This window comes from Oncorhynchus mykiss, chromosome 2 (genome assembly GCF_013265735.2).
Source record: "Oncorhynchus mykiss isolate Arlee chromosome 2, USDA_OmykA_1.1, whole genome shotgun sequence".
Lineage (NCBI taxonomy): Eukaryota > Metazoa > Chordata > Actinopteri > Salmoniformes > Salmonidae > Oncorhynchus > Oncorhynchus mykiss.
Window position 1 is genome coordinate 3720895 of NC_048566.1, and position 21606 is coordinate 3742500.

General features: G+C 44.1%; 1 protein-coding gene across 8 annotated transcripts in view; it reads right to left on the minus strand.

Moving 5' to 3' along the window:
* LOC110506994 (F-actin-uncapping protein LRRC16A) overlaps positions 1–21606 on the minus strand; it is a 219535-nt gene that overhangs the window by 15859 nt on the left and 182070 nt on the right. For 6 of the 8 annotated variants that reach the window (XM_036935377.1, XM_036935384.1, XM_036935371.1 and 3 more), the window contains 9 exons: positions 20738–20913; positions 19662–19749; positions 17258–17398; positions 5725–5791; positions 4784–4995; positions 3438–3547; positions 2482–2971; positions 1377–1419; positions 556–804 (listed from right to left, as the gene is read on the minus strand). In XM_036935377.1, coding sequence (XP_036791272.1) covers positions 556–804; positions 1377–1419; positions 2482–2971; positions 3438–3547; positions 4784–4995; positions 5725–5791; positions 17258–17398; positions 19662–19749; positions 20738–20913 — 1576 coding nt within the window. The remainder of the gene's footprint in view (positions 1–555; positions 805–1376; positions 1420–2481; positions 2972–3437; positions 3548–4783; positions 4996–5724; positions 5792–17257; positions 17399–19661; positions 19750–20737; positions 20914–21606) is intronic. The other 2 variants (XM_036935386.1, XM_036935393.1) reach the window with 1 other exon arrangement.

The following is a 21606-nucleotide window of genomic DNA, read 5'->3' on the forward strand; positions in this document are numbered from 1 at the left end:
TTGGGAATAAAAAATAGTCAAGTATGATCACATTTATAGTCAAATAAATGCTGCAGTAGCTGTTTTCAAAGTATTTTGGGGCCATTTTGTTTCATAGCTGGTAAATGAATTGCACAAAGTCAAAGAACTACAAATCCTATATAGCCTATTCCACCTCGCGCTGCAACACTGCCTGGCTGGGGGTGAAGAGCTGAGGGAAATAGTCATCTTTAGAAGCGCTGCGGACAAGGCCTAAAAGTTGGTCTAATTTAACTTGAAACTGAAGTCTACTGAAGAGAGACTTTATCCTTGTGTTTCTTGACTATTTACGTTGTTTTGTTTCACCATGTTTGTTTTTCTATGTTTGAGTTTCAACAGCTAGAGAAGAGAAGACAACGCCTCTACTAGTCAGACCCAATCTCACAGGCACTAACATGACTGACATCACGCTACCACGGCAACCTCCCGCCCTTAAAGGGAGTAAAAAAATTCTCCTGGCTGTTATCCATACTAATGGAAGGATATAAGAATATCTAGTATATCTGTACATCTCAATGCTCCATATTACAGGCCTACCTATGCTCCTGCTACTGCTGGTGCGCGGCTTCTGAAGGATGGAGGGTCGGGCAGCGAGGGCTGGCTTGGGGCCCTGAAGAGGAGGCTTAGGACTGGAACTTAGGACTGAGGTAATGCGGTTCCTAGGGACCGTCTCTGGTTTGGCCTCCCCACCACGAGGGCTCTTCTCTGGGGAGCCGACCACCACCACCCCCTCTGCCTTGGAGCCACCTGGAGACCTGCTCTCTGTTGGGATAGGCTGGCCCTTCACTGCTCACACACATAGTCAAATTTAAATGTTCATTTGTCACATGCGCCGAATACAACAGGTGTAGGTAAACCTTACAGTGAAATGCTTACTTACAAGCCCTTAACCAACAATGCAGTTTTAAGAAAAATAAGTGTTAAGAAAGAATTTACTAAAATAAACTGAAGTTAAATTTTTTTTTTTTAAATAGATAAATAACAAATAATTAAGGAGCAACAATAAAATAACAATAGTGAGGCTATTTGGTCGGACACACACGGCCATTCACAGGACACACAGAAAGGCAACAAGTCACACAAATGATTCACAAATGATTCACAAACGATTCACAAATGATTCACAAAACAAGTCTTCTGGTTCAGTCACTAACTTGTGCTAATAACTGAATTACCTTCAGTCACGGTCACATGCAAACACATGCATGAGGTCATGTCCAAGATAAGCTTCAATTTGACCGTCTAAATCAAGGCAGTCAGGGTGAATCGATACACATCTGTGGTTCAGGAAATATGGTCTCCCACGTCATGTGATTCCCACTCTGTAAACATAAACACGCCAGTAGAGATGCACTCACCACTGCCACTGCTGTCTGGACTGGACGACTGGTCATACTGGTCCTGGAGGAGACAGACAGACAACCCTGGGGGTTCAGTCACAGCATCTACTATAGATAGACCTACTAATAGTGTGGACGTTACTGTCTCCTATCGACTTAGCGTCCCAGCTTGCTCTTAGAATACAATAAGTGTTGTGCTGTATTTATTTCCAGCAGCAGGTGGCGCTGTAGTGTAACAGAGTGACTGGGCTGAGGTCCAGCCATACAGCTCAGCACCATGACCCCGCCAACAGATGGCACATGACACGCCGCTTGGAGTTTGCCAAAAGGCTCCTAAAGGATTCTCAGACCATGAGAAACAAGATTCTCTGGTCTGATGAAACCAAGATTGAACTCTTTGGCCTGAATGCCAAGTGTCACGTCTGGAGGAAACCTGGCACCATCCCTATGGTGAAGCATGTTGGTGTCAGCATCATGCTGTGGGGATGTTTTTCAGCGGCAGGGACTGGGAGACTAGTCAGAATCGAGGGAAAGATGAACAGAGCGAAGTACAGAGAGATCCTTGAAGAAAACCTACTGAAAATAGCTGTGCAGCGACGCTCCCCATCCAACCTGACAGAGCTTGAGAGGATCTGCAGAGAAGAATGGGAGAAACTCCCCAAATGCAGGTGTGCCAAGCTTGTAGTGTCATACCCAAGAAGACTCGAGGCTGTACTCGTTGCCAAAGGTGCTTTAACAGATTAGGGCCTAATTAATTTAATTCAATGGAATGATTTCCTGATTTGAATTGTAACTCAGTAAAATAGTTTAAACTATGTTTATATTTTTGTTCAGTAAATAAACCAGTACAGACAGTTAACATAATATATTACTTTTGATTCACCAGTACAGACAGATGTAGTAACAGTAATATATTACTTTTGGTTCTCCAGTACTGGCTGATGTAGTTACAGTAATATATTACTTTTGATTCACCAGTACAGACAGATGTAGTAGCAGTAATATATTACTTTTGGGTCGCCAGTACGGGCAGATGTAGTTACAGTAATATATTACTTTTGATTCACCAGTGCTGACTGATGTAGTTACAGCAATACATTACTTTTGATTCTCCAGCACTGACCTTATGTGATCCGAAGGTCCGTCTCTCCTGCTTGGCCTTCATCTCCGCCAGGAGTCCAGTCCCCATCACCTGCACCCCGTAGCGCCTCCCCCCCTGGGGACTACCCTTACTGTCCCCCTCTGACACCTCATCCATGGAGTCTGGGGTCCGTAGCTCCTCAGACCGGTCTGAGCTGCTGCTGCACTCCAGGGGCTGGGTGAGCTGGCTGGGATGAGTGGGCTGGGTCTTGGCCTCCTTGACCTTGGTTGGTGGTTCTGGAGCTTGGCTCTTCAGGGAGGCCTTAGGGGAGGAAGGCCCCTCGGGGACAGAGGTTACTGGAGCTGGGGTTAGTGCTGGAGCTGGGGTAGACTGGTTCTTCTCTGACTTGTCTTTGTCTGAAGACTTGTCTTTGTCTGAAGACTTGGAGGTGCGAGACTTGATGAGGTTGAGGAAACCTCCTTTACTCCTCTTCTTCTCCCCGTCCTGGGAGTCGGAACTCTTTAGGGAACGTCTGAGAGGGGGAAGGAGAGAGGGGGGAGTGAGAGAGAGAGAGAGAGAGAGAGGGAGAGAGGAGTGATAGACGGAGAGAGGGGGGAGTGAGAGAGAGCGAAAGAGAGGAGTGAGAGACAGAGAGAGGGGGGAGTGAGAGACAGAGAGAGGGGGGAGTGAGAGAGAGAGGGAGAGAGGGGGGAGTGAGAGACAGAGAGAGGGGGGAGTGAGAGAGAGAGAGAGGGGGGAGTGAGAGACAGAGAGAGGGGGGAGTGAGAGACAGCGAGAGGGGGGAGTGAGAGACAGAGAGAGGGGGGAGTGAGAGACAGAGAGAGGGGGGAGTGAGAGACAGAGAGAGGGGGGAGTGAGAGAGAGAGGGAGAGAGGGGGGAGTGAGAGAGAGAGGGAAAGTTAACCTTTTCAATATAAACATGGCTGAAAGAGCAAGAGGACAGGTAATAGTTCATAGTGATGAGTCGTAACGCTAACTTGGAGTCCATCTTGGTGACCTTCTTGGAGAAGAACTCGTCCACCCCCTCATCAACCCTTCCATGCAGACCGTTCTGCTCTCCGTCCTGAGACGTGGTGCTGCTGATCTGCTGTGAAGTAGGAATACAGGGTTGTTATAACATGACAATACAGGGTTGTTATAACACCATGCCAATACAGGGTTGTTATAACAACATGACAATACAGGGTTGTTATAACACCATACCACTACAGGGTTGTTATAACACCATACCAATACAGGGTTGTTATAACACCATGCCAATACAGGGTTGTTATAATAACATGACAATACAGGGTTGTTATAACACCATACCACTACAGGGTTGTTATAACACCATACCAATACAGGGTTGTTATAACAACATGACAATACAGGGTTGTTATAACACCATGCCAATACAGGGTTGTTATAACACCATGCCAATACAGGGTTGTTATAACACAATACAGGGTTGTTATAACACCATACCACTACAGGGTTGTTATAACACCATACCACTACAGGGTTGATATAACACCATGACAATACAGGGTTGTTATAACACCATACCACTACAGGGTTGATATAACACCATACCACTACAGGGTTGTTATAACACCATGACAATACAGGGATGTTATAACACCATGACACTACAGGGTTGTTATAACACCATACCACTACAGGGTTGTTATAACACCATGACAATACAGGGATGTTATAACACTATACCACTACAGGGATGTTATAACACCATGTCACTACAGGGTTGTTATAACACCATACCACTACAGGGTTGTTATAACACAATACAGGGTTGTTATAACACAATACAGGGTTGTTATAACACCATACCACTACAGGGTTGTTATAACACAATACAGGGTTGTTATAACACCATACCGCTACAGGGTTGTTATAACACAATACAGGGTTGTTATAACACCATACCACTACAGGGTTGTTATAACACCATACAGGGTTGTTATAACACCATACCGCTACAGGGTTGTTATAACACAATACAGGGTTGTTATAACACAATACAGGGTTGTTATAACACCATGCCACTACAGGGTTGTTATAACACAATACAGGGTTGTTATAACACCATACAGGGTTGTTATAACACCATGCCAGATAAACTACTTCATAAAGTAAGAGAGGACTAGTTGTGTGTTTGAGAACAAGAGTAAAACGTGGTTCTAAAATAAACACCATACTCACTTCCAAAGGTTCTTACTCTGGGGTTGTTGTTAGAACTAAATAACTGACATCTCCCTTACGGACTGTTGCTGTCCTGCTCATTTCCCCCAGCAGTAAAACTCACAGCGGCGATACTCACCGGTATCTTACTGGACTGCATCTTCTTGTTTCTGCGAGGCCGTAGTTTGGTGAAGTGCTGCAGCTTCTTGGCCTCGTCTGAGGGCAGTTCTCCCATGGCCCCTGACGGTCTCTTCTCTAACCTCGAGAGGGTAGGAGCAGGGGAAGGTGCAGGAGGGTCCTCTGTGTGGATGGGAACATCTTCCAGGGCCTTGTCAAGGTCAAACTCCATCTCTACAAGGTCAGAGGTCACAGGTTATAGACAGGTCAGAGGATTACATACTGTACATGGTGAAAACATTATGAATAAGTAAGCACTTTGCAGTTCATATGTATCATATTTAGTTAATTCATATGTTTATTATCTTACTAGTAACACTATGTAATGAAACACATTTCACAAAACACATTTCTGCATTTATAAATGAACCTAAAACTAGAGGTATGTTATCTAAACCAGCTCTCTGTCAGAACCTAAAACTAGAGGTATGTTATCTAAACTAGCTCTCTGTCAGAACCTAAAACTAGAGGTATGTTATCTAAACCAGCTCTCTGTCAGAACCTAAAACTAGAGGTATGTTATCTAAACCAGCTCTCTGTCAGAACCTAAAACTAGAGGTATGTTATCTAAACCAGCTCTCTGTCAGAACCTAAAACTAGAGGTATGTTATCTAAACCAGCTGTCTGTCAGAACCTAAAACTAGAGGTGTGTTATCTAAACTAGCTCTCTGTCAGAACCTAAAACTAGAGGTGTGTTATCTAAACCAGCTGTCTGTCAGAACCTACAACTAGAGGTATGTTATCTAAACCAGCTCTCTGTCAGAACCTACAACTAGAGGTATGTTATCTAGTTCATTATTTATCAGCTTCTCGTACAGGTAGTAACACAACAACAATCTGTCATGGTCCACACGTCACAACGTTGATCTGATACTAGCGTTCTGCTTGGTCGAGGAGACTCACCGAAGGCACGAGAAACTGGACGGAGCATTCTACTGTGGATGCTTTTCCTCTTGGACTTGGGAGTCATCTGGAAAGAACACAGATATTTACGCATAAGAGACGCCATAACTGCTATGATCAAAACCTTCTGATACTCAGCCAGCCCTCTTACAGTAGACTGGGATGTCACTTTCAATCCACGGACACAAAACACACTGATACTCAGCCAGCCCTCTTACTGGGATGTCACTTTCAATCCACGGACACAAAACACACTTCACTGAGTGTAATGTGTCAATGCTGCACTTGAATTCAGGACATCATTTCAATACTAGTTTGCGTAAAAGATGAAGTGATCTTTATCTTGTTTAGTTTTTTTCCCCTCTCGCTTTTTCGGTTACCAAAACAAAACCAAAAAGGAGGACAGAAAACTAACTGTGTCCTCCAATATAGACTGGACAGAACACTAACTAACAGGAGATGTGTCCTGCTGCATCAATATTAACAGGACAGAACACTAACTAACAGGAGATGTGTCCTGCTGCATCAATATAGACAGGACAGAACACTAACTAACAGGAGATGTGTCCTGCTACATCAATATTAACAGGACAGAACACTAACTAACAGGAGATGTGTCCTGCTGCATCAATATAGACAGGACAGAACACTAACTAACAGGAGATGTGTCCTGCTGCATCAATATAGACAGGACAGAACACTAACTAACAGGAGATGTGTCCTGCTGCATCAATATAGACAGGACAGAACACTAACTAACAGGAGATGTGTCCTGCTACATCAATATTAACAGGACAGAACACTAACTAACAGGAGATGTGTCCTGCTGCATCAATATAGACAGGACAGAACACTAACTAACAGGAGATGTGTCCTGCTGCATCAATATAGACAGGACAGAACACTAACTAACAGGAGATGTGTCCTGCTGCATCAATATAGACAGGACAGAACACTAACTAACAGGAGATGTGTCCTGCTACATCAATATTAACAAGACAGAACACTAACTAACAGGAGATGTGTCCTGCTACATCAATATTGACAGGACAGAACACTAACTAACAGGAGATGTGTCCTGCTACATCAATATTAACAGGACAGATAACACTAACTAACAGGAGATGTGTCCTGCTACATCAATATTAACAGGACAGATAACACTAACTAACAGGAGATGTGTCCTGCTGCATCAATATTGACAGGACAGAACACTAACAGGAGATGTGTCCTGCTGCATCAATATTAACAGGACAGAACACTAACTAACAGGAGATGTCTCCTGCTACATCAATATTGACAGGACAGAACACTAACTAACAGGAGATGTGTCCTGCTTCATCAATATTAACAGGACAGAACACTAACTAACAGGAGATGTGTCCTGCTTCATCAATATTAACAGGACAGTACACTAACTAACAGGAGATGTGTCCTGCTTCATCAATATTAACAGGACAGTACACTAACTAACAGGAGATGTGTCCTGCTTCATCAATATTAACAGGACAGATAACACTAACTAACAGGAGATGTGTCCTGCTACATCAATATTGACAGGACAGAACACTAACTAACAGGAGATGTGTCCTGCTACATCAATATTAACAGGACAGAACACTAACTAACAGGAGATGTGTCCTGCTTCATCAATATTAACATGACAGTACACTAACTAACAGGAGATGTGTCCTGCTTCATCAATATTAACAGGACAGATAACACTAACTAACAGGAGATGTGTCCTGCTACATCAATATTGACAGGACAGAACACTAACTAACAGGAGATGTGTCCTGCTTCATCAATATTAACAGGACAGAACACTAACTAACAGGAGATGTGTCCTGCTTCATCAATATTAACAGGACAGTACACTAACTAACAGGAGATGTGTCCTGCTTCATCAATATTAACAGGACAGTACACTAACTAACAGGAGATGTGTCCTGCTTCATCAATATTGACAGGACAGAACACTAACTAACAGGAGATGTGTCCTGCTACATCAATATTGACAGGACAGAACACTAACTAACAGGAGATGTGTCCTGCTACATCAATATTAACAGGACAGAACACTAACTAACAGGAGATGTGTCCTGCTACATCAATATTAACAGGACAGAACACTAACTAACAGGAGATGTGTCCTGCTTCATCAATATTAACAGGACAGAACACTAACTAACAGGAGATGTGTCCTGCTGCATCAATATTAACAGGACAGAACACTAACTAACAGGAGATGTGTCCTGCTTCATCAATATTAACAGGACAGAACACTAACTAACAGGAGATGTGTCCTGCTTCATCAATATTAACAGGACAGAACACTAACTAACAGGAGATGTGTCCTGCTACATCAATATTAACAGGACAGAACACTAACTAACAGGAGATGTGTCCTGCTTCATCAATATTAACAGAACACTAACTAACAGGAGATGTGTCCTGCTGCATCAATATAGACAGGACAGAACACTAACTAACAGGAGATGTGTCCTGCTACATCAATATTGACAGGACAGAACACTAACTAACAGGAGATGTGTCCTGCTTCATCAATATTAACAGGACAGAACACTAACTAACAGGAGATGTGTCCTGCTACATCAATATAGACAGGACAGAACACTAACTAACAGGAGATGTGTCCTGCTACATCAATATTAACAGGACAGAACACTAACTAACAGGAGATGTGTCCTGCTGCATCAATATAGACAGGACAGATAACACTAACTAACAGGAGATGTGTCCTGCTACATCAATATTGACAGGACAGAACACTAACTAACAGGAGATGTGTCCTGCTGCATCAATATAGACAGGACAGAACACTAACTAACAGGAGATGTGTCCTGCTTCATCAATATTAACAGGACAGAACACTAACTAACAGGAGATGTGTCCTGCTACATCAATATTGACAGGACAGAACACTAACTAACAGGAGATGTGTCCTGCTACATCAATATAGACAGGACAGAACACTAACTAACAGGAGATGTGTCCTGCTGCATCAATATTAACAGGACAGATAACACTAACTAACAGGAGATGTGTCCTGCTACATCAATATAGACAGGACAGAACACTAACTAACAGGAGATGTGTCCTGCTACATCAATATAGACAGGACAGAACACTAACTAACAGGAGATGTGTCCTGCTACATCAATATAGACAGGACAGAACACTAACTAACAGGAGATGTGTCCTGCTACATCAATATAGACAGGACAGAACACTAACTAACAGGAGATGTGTCCTGCTACATCAATATAGACAGGACAGAACACTAACTAACAGGAGATGTGTCCTGCTACATCAATATAGACAGGACAGAACACTAACTAACAGGAGATGTGTCCTGCTACATCAATATTAACAGGACAGAACACTAACTAACAGGAGATGTGTCCTGCTGCATCAATATTAACAGGACAGAACACTAACTAACAGGAGATGTGTCCTGCTACATCAATATTAACAGGACAGAACACTAACTAACAGGAGATGTGTCCTGCTGCATCAATATAGACAGGACAGAACACTAACTAACAGGAGATGTGTCCTGCTGCATCAATATTAACAGGACAGAACACTAACTAACAGGAGATGTGTCCTGCTGCATCAATATTAACAGGACAGAACACTAACTAACAGGAGATGTGTCCTGCTACATCAATATTAACAGGACAGAACACTAACTAACAGGAGATGTGTCCTGCTACATCAATATTAACAGAACAGAACACTAACTAACAGGAGATGTGTCCTGCTACATCAATATTAACAGGACAGAACACTTACTAACAGGAGATGTGTCCTGCTGCATCAATATTAACAGGACAGAACACTAACTAACAGGAGATGTGTCCTGCTTCATCAATATTAACAGGACAGAACACTAACTAACAGGAGATGTGTCCTGCTACATCAATATAGACAGGACAGAACACTAACTAACAGGAGATGTGTCCTGCTACATCAATATAGACAGGACAGAACACTAACTAACAGGAGATGTGTCCTGCTTCATCAATATTAACAGGACAGAACACTAACTAACAGGAGATGTGTCCTGCTTCATCAATATTAACAGGACAGAACACTAACTAACAGGAGATGTGTCCTGCTTCATCAATATTAACAGGACAGAACACTAACTAACAGGAGATGTGTCCTGCTACATCAATATTGACAGGACAGAACACTAACTAACCAGTACCATCCAGATCTCCTTGGTTATTGCATATTTTAGGATCTGAGCCCTTGGTCACAAAACTACTTCTAATCAGTATCTGTGATACAATAAGTGTCTGTTCCTCGTCACCCCCTGCATAAACATAGTCCTCTTTTCTATCGGATATATATCAGAAATACACTATCAACACAATCATCTATGGATGTTTCTCATGACAATACCAGAGAGGGAGATGTGTCACACAGTGAGTGAACGGAAGACAACAGTATTTCAGGTGACATTGTGACACTGTGTGTGACATCATGACCAGGTGGTGTTCCAGCAGTGTGGAACGATGCAATGAGGGAGGGGCGTTGCATCAGGAGTTAGACAGGCAAATACTTGTTCATCACAAGATATGATATCAAACTGTGTCAGGCCCCCACTGTCCTATCTGACTGTTTCAGGCCCCACTGTCCTATCTTACTGCGTCAGGCCCCACTGTCCTATCTGACTGCGTCAGGCCCCACTGTCCTATCTGACTGCGTCAGGCCCCACTGTCCTATCTGACTGCGTCAGGCCCCGCTGTCCTATCTGACTGCGTCAGGCCCCGCTGTCCTATCTGACTGCGTCAGGCCCCGCTGTCCTATCTGACTGCGTCAGGCCCCGCTGTCCTATCTGACTGCGTCAGGCCCCGCTGTCCTATCTGACTGCGTCAGGCCCCGCTGTCCTATCTGACTGCGTCAGGCCCCGCTGTCCTATCTGACTGCGTCAGGCCCCGCTGTCCTATCTGACTGCGTCAGGCCCCGCTGTCCTATCTGACTGCGTCAGGCCCCGCTGTCCTATCTGACTGCGTCAGGCCCCACTGTCCTATCTGACTGCGTCAGGCCCCACTGTCCTATCTGACTGCGTCAGGCCCCACTGTCCTATCTGACTGCGTCAGGCCCCACTGTCCTATCTGACTGTGTCAGGCCCCACTGTCCTATCTGACTGTGTCAGGCCCCACTGTCCTATCTGACTGTGTCAGGCCCCACTGTCCTATCTGACTGTGTCAGGCCCCACTGTCCTATCTGACTGTGTCAGGCCCCACTGTCCTATCTGACTGTGTCAGGCCCCACACGCTCACCATCTGACAGATAAAAACTCTTGTGGCTTGTTCAAAATATGCTTTTCATCAAATTCTGTTTGTCCCAACAGAGTTTTTCATCCCTTGAAGAGATTAAAATGGCCTCAATCTCTAACCGGACCGGATCTGAACCATCAGATCCAACTCAGTAGTCAGTTCACGTTGGGCCAGGCTGGGCAGAGAGGGAGGCAGGGGAGGAAGGGAGGCAGGGGAGGAAGGGAAGAGTGGCGGAGGGGAGGGCTAGTGTCTGTCGGGCCAGTTTCCCCTCAGGGCTGCCACATTCTGATGGCTCAGATAAAATGAGAGAGAGAGAGAGAGAGAGAGGGGGGGAGAGGGGGGGGGGGGACTGAACAAGGATGGTCTTTGTGTTACTGTACCAGCTAGTGAGTGGACGGACAGACAGACAGACAGACAGACAGACAGACAGACAGACAGACAGACAGACAGACAGACAGACAGACAGACAGACAGACACAGAACAGGGTGGGTGAGAGAAAGAGTGAAAAATAGTGAGAGAGAGAGAGTTACTTACACTGGTGCAGCAAAAAGTCTCCATGATGCAAAGGTTGAAAGAGGAGGGAAGGAAGGAAGGAAGGAAGGAAGGAAGGAAGGAAGGAAGGAAGGAAGGAAGGAAGGAAGGAAGGAAGGAGAGAGAAAGAGCAGAAAAGAAGAGAAAGGAGACAAGATAAAGGCTTAATGAATTCAGAAATGGAAATGAAAAGACAGTGGAGAGAGAGAGAGAGAACTCTACAGGTAGATCATTAGAGAGAGAGAGAACTCTATAGGTAGATCATTAGAGAGAGAGAGAACTCTATAGGTAGATATAGGTAGATCATTAGAGAGAGAACTCTATAGGTAGATCATTAGAGAGAGAGAGAACTCTATAGGTAGATCATTAGAGAGAGAGAGAACTCTATAGGTAGATCATTAGAGAGAGAGAGAGAACTCTATAGGTAGATCATTGAGAGAGAGAGAGAACTCTATAGGTAGATCATTAGAGAGAGAGAGAACTCTATAGGTACATCATTAGAGAGAGAGAGAGAACTCTATAGGTAGATCATTAGAGAGAGAGAGAACTCTATAGGTAGATCATTAGAGAGAGAGAACTCTATAGGTAGATCATTAGAGAGAGAGAGAGACAGAGATACAGAGAGACAGGGAGACAGAGAGAGAGAGAGAGAGAGAGAGAGACAGAGACAGAGAGACAGAGAGAGAGACAGAGAGACAGAGAGAGAGACAGAGAGAGACAGAGAGACAGAGAGAGAGAGACAGAGAGAGAGAGAACTCTATAGGTAGATCATTAGAGAGAGAGAACTCTATAGGTAGATCATTAGAGAGAGAGAGAACTCTATAGGTAGATCATTAGAGAGAGAGAGAGACAGAGATACAGAGAGACAGAGAGAGAGAGAGAGAGACAGAGAGAGAGAGAGAGAGAGAGAGAGAGAGAGAGAGAGAGAGACAGAGAGAGAGAACTCTATAGGCAGATCATTAGAGAGAGAGAGACTCAAGGCTGGAAGGTTAAAGCTTCTTCAGGTAAACAATGAGAAGGAATCCATTTGAAATCCTTTGGGACATTAACCCAGAGCCGTGTAAATGGCTGTGGTTTAACCTATTAGGACAACAACCACCAGATCATATCAACCACTACAGGGAGAAAAACACATCCCATGTGAGTGGCAGGGTTGTATTCATTAGTGTTGACCAAAGCACAACGTCTCAAAACATTGTGCAACGAAAAATGTAAAAACAAGTGTTTTTTTATTGGACAAATTCAGAGAAAAACCTTCCGTTTCAAGATGTTGTCTTTGGTTTGGTGCCGAGTGAATAAGGCCCAGGCCTCTCTGTGAGTGTTTGACTGATGTACGGCGCTACAAAGACGGGCAGTAATGCTGCTCTTAATGAGATTCATTTAGACAGGAAACACGGGCAGCCTTGATGTAAGGACTTAATTAATACACTACTTAGGGAGGGAGGGAAGATGGGACGAGAGAGGGTAGGAGGGAGGGAAGGAGGGAGGATGGGAGGAGAGAGGATAGGAGGGAGGGATGTTGGAATGGAGGAGAGATGATGGGAGGGAGGGAAGGAGAGAGGATGGGAGAGAGGGAAGGAGAGAGGATGGGAGTGAGGGATGTTGGAATGGAGGAGAGATGATGGGTGGGAGGGAGGGAGGGAGGATGGGAGGAGAGAGGATAGGAGGGTGTGGGAAGGAGAGAGGATGGGAGGGAGGGAAGGAGAGATGATGGGAGGGAGGGAGAGAAAGAGAGAGGATGGGAGGGAAGGAGGGAGGATGGGAGGAGAAAGGATGGGAGGGGGGGAGGAGAGAGGATGGGAGTGAGGGAGGGAAGGAGAGAGGATGGGAGGAGAGAGGATAGGAGGGATGTTGGAATGGAGGAGAGATGATGGGAGGGAGGGAGGGTAGGAGAGAGGATGGGAGGAGAGAGGATAGGAGGGATGTTGGAATGGAGGAGAGATGATGGGAGGGAGGGAGGGAGGGAGGGAGGGAGGGAGGGAGGGAGGGAGGGAGGGAGGGAAGGAGGGAGGATGGGAGGGAAGGAGAGAGGATGGGATGGAGGGAGGAGAGAGGATGGGAGGGAGGGAGGAGAGATGATGGGAGGGAGGATGGAGGGAGGGAGGGAGGGAGGGAGGGAGGGAGGATTGGAGTGAGGGAGGGAGCGAGGGAAGGAGGGAGGATGGGAGGGAAGGAGAGAGGATGGGATGGAGGGAGGAGAAAGGATGGGAGGGAGGGAGGAGAGATGATGGGAGGGAGGATGGGAGGGAGGGAAGGAGAGAGGATGGGAGGGAGGGAGGGAGGGAGGATGGGAGTGAGGGAGGGAGGGAGGGAAGGAGAGAGGAAAGGAGCGAGGGAGGGTGGGAGGGATGAGAGAGGATGGGAGGGAGGGAGGAGAGATGATGGGAGGGAGGGAGGAAAGAGAGAGGATGGGAGGGAGGGAGGGAAGAGAGAGGATGGGAGGGAGGGAGGAGAGAGGATGGGAGGAGAGAGGATGGGAGGGAGGGAGGAGAGATGATGGGAGGGAGGGAGGGAGGGAGGAAAGGAGAGAGGATGGGAGGGAGGGAGGAGAGAGGATGGGAGGGAGGGAGGAGAGAGGATGGGAGGGAGGGAGGAGAGAGGATGGGAGGGAGGGAGGAGAGATGATGGGAGGAGAGATGATGGGAGGGAGGAAAGGAGAGAGGATGGGAGGGAGGGAAGGAGAGAGGATGGGAGGGAGGGAGGGAGGATGGGAGGGATGGAGGAATGGAGGAGAGATGATGGGAGGGAGGGAGGGAAGTTAATTAACCATATGGAGGCTATAGGTACTAGAGAGGTATAGGTTTTATCCTGTCTAAACCTTGAATGGATGAATCCAACCCCATATCTTTAATGGCTGTGTAATCCAACCCCATCTCTGTAATGGATGTGTAATCCAACCCCATCTCTTTAATGGCTGTGTAATCCAGCCCCACCTCTTTAATGGCTGTGTAATCCAACCCCATCTCTTTAATGGCTGTGTAATCCAACCCCATCTCTGTAATGGATGTGTAATCCAACCCCATCTCTTTAATGGCTGTGTAATCCAGCCCCACCTCTTTAATGGCTGTGTAATCCAACCCCATCTCTGTAATGGATGTGTAATCCAACCCCATCTCTTTAATGGCTGTGTAATCCAACCCCATATCTGTAATGGCTGTGTAATCCAGCCCCATCTCTTTAATGGCTGTGTAATCCAACCCCATCTCTTTAATGGCTGTGTAATCCAACCCCATCTCTTTAATGGCTGTGTAATCCAACCCCATCTCTGCAATGGATGTGTAATCCAGCCCCACCTCTTTAATGGCTGTGTAATCCAACCCCATCTCTTTAATGGCTGTGTAATCCAACCCCACCTCTTTAATGGCTGTGTAATCCAACCCCATCTCTTTAATGGCTGTGTAATCCAACCCCACCTCTTTAATGGCTGTGTAATCCAACCCCACCTCTTTAATGGCTGTGTAATCCAACCCCATCTCTTTAATGGCTGTGTAATCCAACCCCACCTCTTTAATGGCTGTGTAATCCAACCCCATCTCTGTAATGGATGTGTAATCCAACCCCATCTCTTTAATGGCTGTGTAATCCAGCCCCATCTCTTTAATGGCTGTGTAATCCAACCCCATCTCTGTAATGGATGTGTAATCCAACCCCATCTCTTTAATGGCTGTGTAAACAACAGCAGACACACCAAGCACAGCCAGAACTAAATATAGAATACACGCTGTCAGTCAACTAACCTGGACTAAACCTGCCTGTTTAAAACAATAGGATGAGGGTCAGTAGCCAATTAGACAATAGGATGAATCCCTTAGAACCATCCTACCACAATGAATCAACCCCCCTATCCCACCATCCTACCATAATGAATCAACCTCCCTACAGTATCTTACCATCCTACCACAATGAATCAACCTCCCTACAGTATCTTACCATCCTACCATAATGAATCAACCTCCCTATCCCACCATCCTACCACAATGAATCAACCTCCCTATCCCACCATCCTACCACAATGAATCAACCTCCCTATCCTACCATCCTACCACAATGAATCAATCTCCCTATCCTACCACAATGAATCAAACACCCTATCATACCATCCTACCACAATGAATCAACCTCCCTATCCCACCATCCTCCCACAATGAATCAACCTCCCTACAGTATCTTACCATCCTACCACAATGAATCAACCCCCCTTTCCCACCATCCTACCACAATGAATCAACCTCCCTATCCCACCATCCTACCACAATGAATCAACCCCCCATCCCACCATCCTCCCACAATGAATCAACCCCCCTATCCCACCATCCTACCACAATAAATCAACCCCCCTATCCCACCATCCTACCACAATGAATCAACCTCCCTATCCCACCATCCTACCACAATGAATCAACCTCCCTACAGTATCTTACCATCCTACCACAATGAATCAACCCCCTATCCAACCATCCTACCACAATGAATCAACTTCCCTACAATATCTTACCATCCTACCACAATGAATCAACCCCCCCTTTCCCACCATCCTACCACAATGAATCAACCTCCCTATCCCACCATCCTACCACAATGAATCAACCTCCCTATCCCACCATCCTACCACAATGAATCAATCTCCCTATCCTACCACAATGAATCAAACACCCTATCATACCATCCTACCACAATGAATCAACCTCCCTATCCTACCATCCTACCACAATGAATCAACCCCCCTATCCCACCATCCTCCCACAATGAATCAACCTCCCTACAGTATCTTACCATCCTACGACAATGAATCAACCCCCCTATCCCACCATCCTACCACAATGAATCAACCCCCCTATCCCAACATCCTACCACAATGAATCAACCCCCCTATCCCACCATCCTCCCACAATGAATCAACCCCCCTATCCCACCATCCTACCACAATAAATCAACCCCCCTATCCCACCATCCTACCACAATGAATCAACCTCGCTATCCCACCATCCTACCACAATGAAGCAACCTCCCTACAGTATCTTACCATCCTACCACAATGAATCAACCCCCCCTTTCCCACCATCCTACCACAATGAATCAACCTCCCTATCCCACCATCCTACCACAATGAATCAACCTCCCTATCCCACCATCCTACCACAATGAATCAACCCCCCTATCCCACCATCCTACCACAATGAATCAACCTCCCTATCCCACCATCCTACCACAATGAATCAACCCCCCTATCCCACCATCTTACCATAATGAATCAACCATCCTACAGTATCTTACCATCCTACCATAATGAATCAACCTCCCTACAGTATCTTACCATCCTACCATAATGAACCAACCTCCCTACATTATCTTACCATTCTACCATAATGAATCAACCTCCCTACAGTATCTTACCATCCTACCACAATGAACCAACCTCCCTACAGTATCTTACCATCCTACCATAATGAACCAACCTCCCTAGAGTATCTTACCATCCTACCATAATTAATCAACCTCCCTATCCTACCATCTTACCATAATGAATTAACCTCCCTATCTTACCATCTTACAATGGCCAGTAGGCACAGCATGAGGAACTACTAATTCATTACAGTTAGATATGAGTGAGGAACCCATGACAGGAAACAGAATGAACAGGAGCCTGGCCCTCACACAAAACACATGGTTGTGTAGTGTAGTGTACCATGCATGTCTCCAGGTCCTCCAGCCTTTCTGCCTCATTCAGCTCCGTGGTGGCCCGTTTAGGAGCCCTCTCCTCGGGTACGTCCAGGTCCACAGACTCCCGCTGGACCAGAGGACGCTCCTTCCTCACCAGGTGGTCAGCCTAGGGGGGAGCAAGACATAATGACTATTACACTACTGTTACTATAGTCACTATTACTGTTACTATAGTAACTATTACTATGTTCACTATTACTGTTACTATGTTCATTATTACTACAGTAACAATTACTATGTTCACTATTACTGTTACTATGGTCACTATTACTATGTTCACTATTACTGTTACTATAGTCACTATTACTGTTACTATAGTCACTATTACTATAGTAACTATTACTATGTTCACTATTACTGTTACTATGTTCACTATTAATGTTACTATAGTAACAATTGCTATGTTCACTATTACTGTTACTATGGTCACTATTACTATGTTCACTATTACTGTTACTATAGTCACTATTACTGTTACTATAGTCACTATTACTATGTTCACTATTACCGTTACTATGGTCACTATTACTGTTACTATGTTCACTATTACTGTTACTATAGTCACTATTACTGTTACTGTGGTCACTATTACTGTTACTATGGTCACTATTACTGTTACTATGGTCACTATAACTGTTACTATGTTCACTATTACTGTTACTATGGTCACTCTTACTGTTACTATAGTCACTATTACTATGTTCACTATTACTGTTACTATGTTCACTATTACTGTTACTATAGTCACTATTACTGTTACTATAGTCACTATTACTGTTACTATAGTCACTGTTACTGTTATTATGGTCACTATTACTATGCTCACTATTACTGTTACTATGTTCACTATTACTAATACTATGTTCACTATTACTGTTACTATGGTCACTATTACTATGTTCACTATTACTGTTACTATGTTCACTATTACTGTTACTATGTTCACTATTACCGTTGCTATGGTCACTATTACTATGTTCACTATTACTGTTACTATGTTCACTATAACTGTTACTATGTTCACTATTACTGTTACTATAGTCACAATTACTGTTACTATGTTCACTATTACTGTTACTATGGTCACTATTACTGTTACTATGTTCACTATCACTGTTACTATAGTAACAATTACTATGTTCACTATTACTGTTACTATGGTCACTATTACTGTGTTCACTATTACTGTTACTATGGTCACTATTACTGTTCACTATTACCGTTACTATGGTCACTATTACTGTTACTATAGTCACTATTACTGTTACTATAGTCACTATTACTATGTTCACTATTACTGTTACTATAGTCACTATTACTGTTACTATAGTCACTATTACTATGTTCACTATTACTGTTACTATGGTCACTATTACTGTGTTCACTATTACCGTTACTATGGTCACTATTACTGTTACTATGGTCACTATTACTATGTTCACTATTACCGTTACTATGGTCACTATTACTGTTACTATAGTCACTATTACTGTTACTATAGTCACTATTACTATGTTCACTATTACTGTTACTATAGTCACTATTACTGTTACTATAGTCACTATTACTGTTACTATAGTCACTATTACTATGTTCACTATTACTGTTACTATGGTCACTATTACTGTTACTATAGTCACTATTACTGTTACTATAGTAACTATTACTATGTTCACTATTACCGTTACTATGGTCACTATTACTGTTACTATGGTCACTATTACTATGTTCACTATTACCGTTACTATGGTCACTATTACTGTTACTATAGTCACTATTACTGTTCCTATAGTCACTATTACTATGTTCACTATTACTGTTACTATAGTCACTATTAATGTTACTATAGTCACTATTACTATGTTCACTATTACTGTTACTATGGTCACTATTACTATGTTCACTATTACCGTTACTATGGTCACTATTACTGTTACTATAGTCACTATTACTGTTACTATAGTCACTATTACTGTTACTATGGTCACTATTACTATAGTCACTATTACTGCTACTATAGTCACAATTACTGTTACTATGTTCACTATTACTGTTACTATGGTCACAATTACTGTTACTATGTTCACTATCACTGTTACTATGGTCACTATTACTGTTACTATGGTCATTATTACTGTGTATTATTATATATGACCTATATGATCATACACCTGTACTAGTGAACCAGTGACTGACTCAGTATGAATCATAGAATTCATGTTAGAATTTCACAGAATATTCAAGCTAATGTGTTGTCATGGTTATCATGCGTGTTGATATGTTGCCATGGTTACCACGGGTGGTGTCGTGTTGTCATGGTTACCGTGAGTAGTGATTGCACTGTATCTCCAGGCATGATTAAGACTCACCAGTGTGTGCTGAGAGCCAGACAGGGCTTCTAGGATCTCATCTACGATACGGTCTGAGAGGAAGGAAGCCAGGCTCAGCTTTACCTCACTAGGAGAGAAACAGAGGGGAAGAGGTGAAAACAGAGGGATGAAGAGGAGAGAAACAGAAGGGGGAAGAGGAGAAAACAGAGGGATGAAGAGGAGAGAAACAGAAGGGGGAAGAGGAGAGAAACATATGGATGAAGAGGAGAGAAACAGGGATGAAGAGGACAGAAACAGATTGATGAAGAGGACAGAAACAGATTGATGAAGAGGAGAGAAACAGAGAGATGAAGTCAGAAAGAGGAGAGAGGCTTCATTCATTCCCACTTCACAGGGTCAACACTGAGGCAAGGCTGTGTGGGCCATCAGACCAGCAGGCTGTGAACAACCCCCTGGCGTTCTAAATGATAGTGTGAATCTACACTAGAAGGATAGACACCTGCACACTGTCTACAGGACCAATAAGTGGGAATCTAACAATCAGGGCCACTGCTATGACCTTAACATAGACAGTGACAGAGGACACAGACAGGGACAGAGGACACAGACAGGGACAGAGGACACAGACAGGGACAGAGGACACAGACAGTGACAGAGGACACAGACAGTGACAGAGGACACAGGCAGTGACAGAGGACACAGACAGGGACAGAGGACACAGACAGGGACAGAGGACACAGACAGGGACAGAGGACACAGACAGTGACAGAGGACACAGACAGTGACAGAGGACACAGACAGTGACAGAGGACACAGACAGTGACAGAGGACACAGACAGTGACAGAGGACACAGACAGTGACAGAGGACACAGACAGACACGTCACCTCTGTAGATAACACAATATAAAAACAGTACACCAGGATTCTGCTTCTCAATGTACTCAGGCTTGTCAGCCAGAGGTCATAGTTCATTCAGCCAAGAGAACAAGGACATGGAGGTTAGTGATTTCAGGACAACCGCAAAAATAATGTTGAGTTTTTTAATGAAGTCTGGACATCATTAGTGTGGAGTGAAGTCTTGTCATATAAACACACGATACAACTCTAGTCTCACCTGATCTTGTTGATGATGTCGACTCCAGACTGTTCCAGCAGGGTGTTCTTGACGAAGCTACGGGGAACCACCATCTTAGCTGTGCTGGCTTTGATCAGGTCCTGACGAAGGTTAGTCTTCCTCATCACATGGGGACAGAGACCCTCCGCAGCATCCACCATGGACTCCAACAGACCCTGGAAAGATGAGCTATAACACATCACATCTAGACATCCACCATGGACTCCAACAGACCCTGGAAAGATGAGCTATAAGACATCACATCTAGACATCCATCACGGACTCCAACAGACTGATGGAGGAAATACATCACAATCAGGATTCCTAATCTCTACATCCACCACAGACTCTGACAGGGATCAAATAGATTACCAGACATCACCACCAACACTAGAGAAATAACATAACAAGGTACTGGTTATACCAGGAACAACGTACTGGTTATAACAGGAACAACTGATATAACATAACAAGGTACTGGTTATAACAGGAACAACTGATATAACATAACAAGGTACTGGTTATAACAGGAACAACTGATATAACATAACAAGGTTATAACAGGAACAACTGATATAACATAACAAGGTACTGGTTATAACAGGAACAACTGATATAACATAACAAGGTACTGGTTATAACAGGAACAACTGATATAACATAACAAGGTTATAACAGGAACAACTGATATAACATAACAAGGTACTGGTTATAACAGGAACAACTGATATAACATAACAAGGTACTGGTTATAACAGGAACAACTGATATAACATAACAAGGTTATACCAGGAACAACTGATATAACATAACAAGGTACTGGTTATAACAGGAACAACTGATATAACATAACAAGGTACTGGTTATAA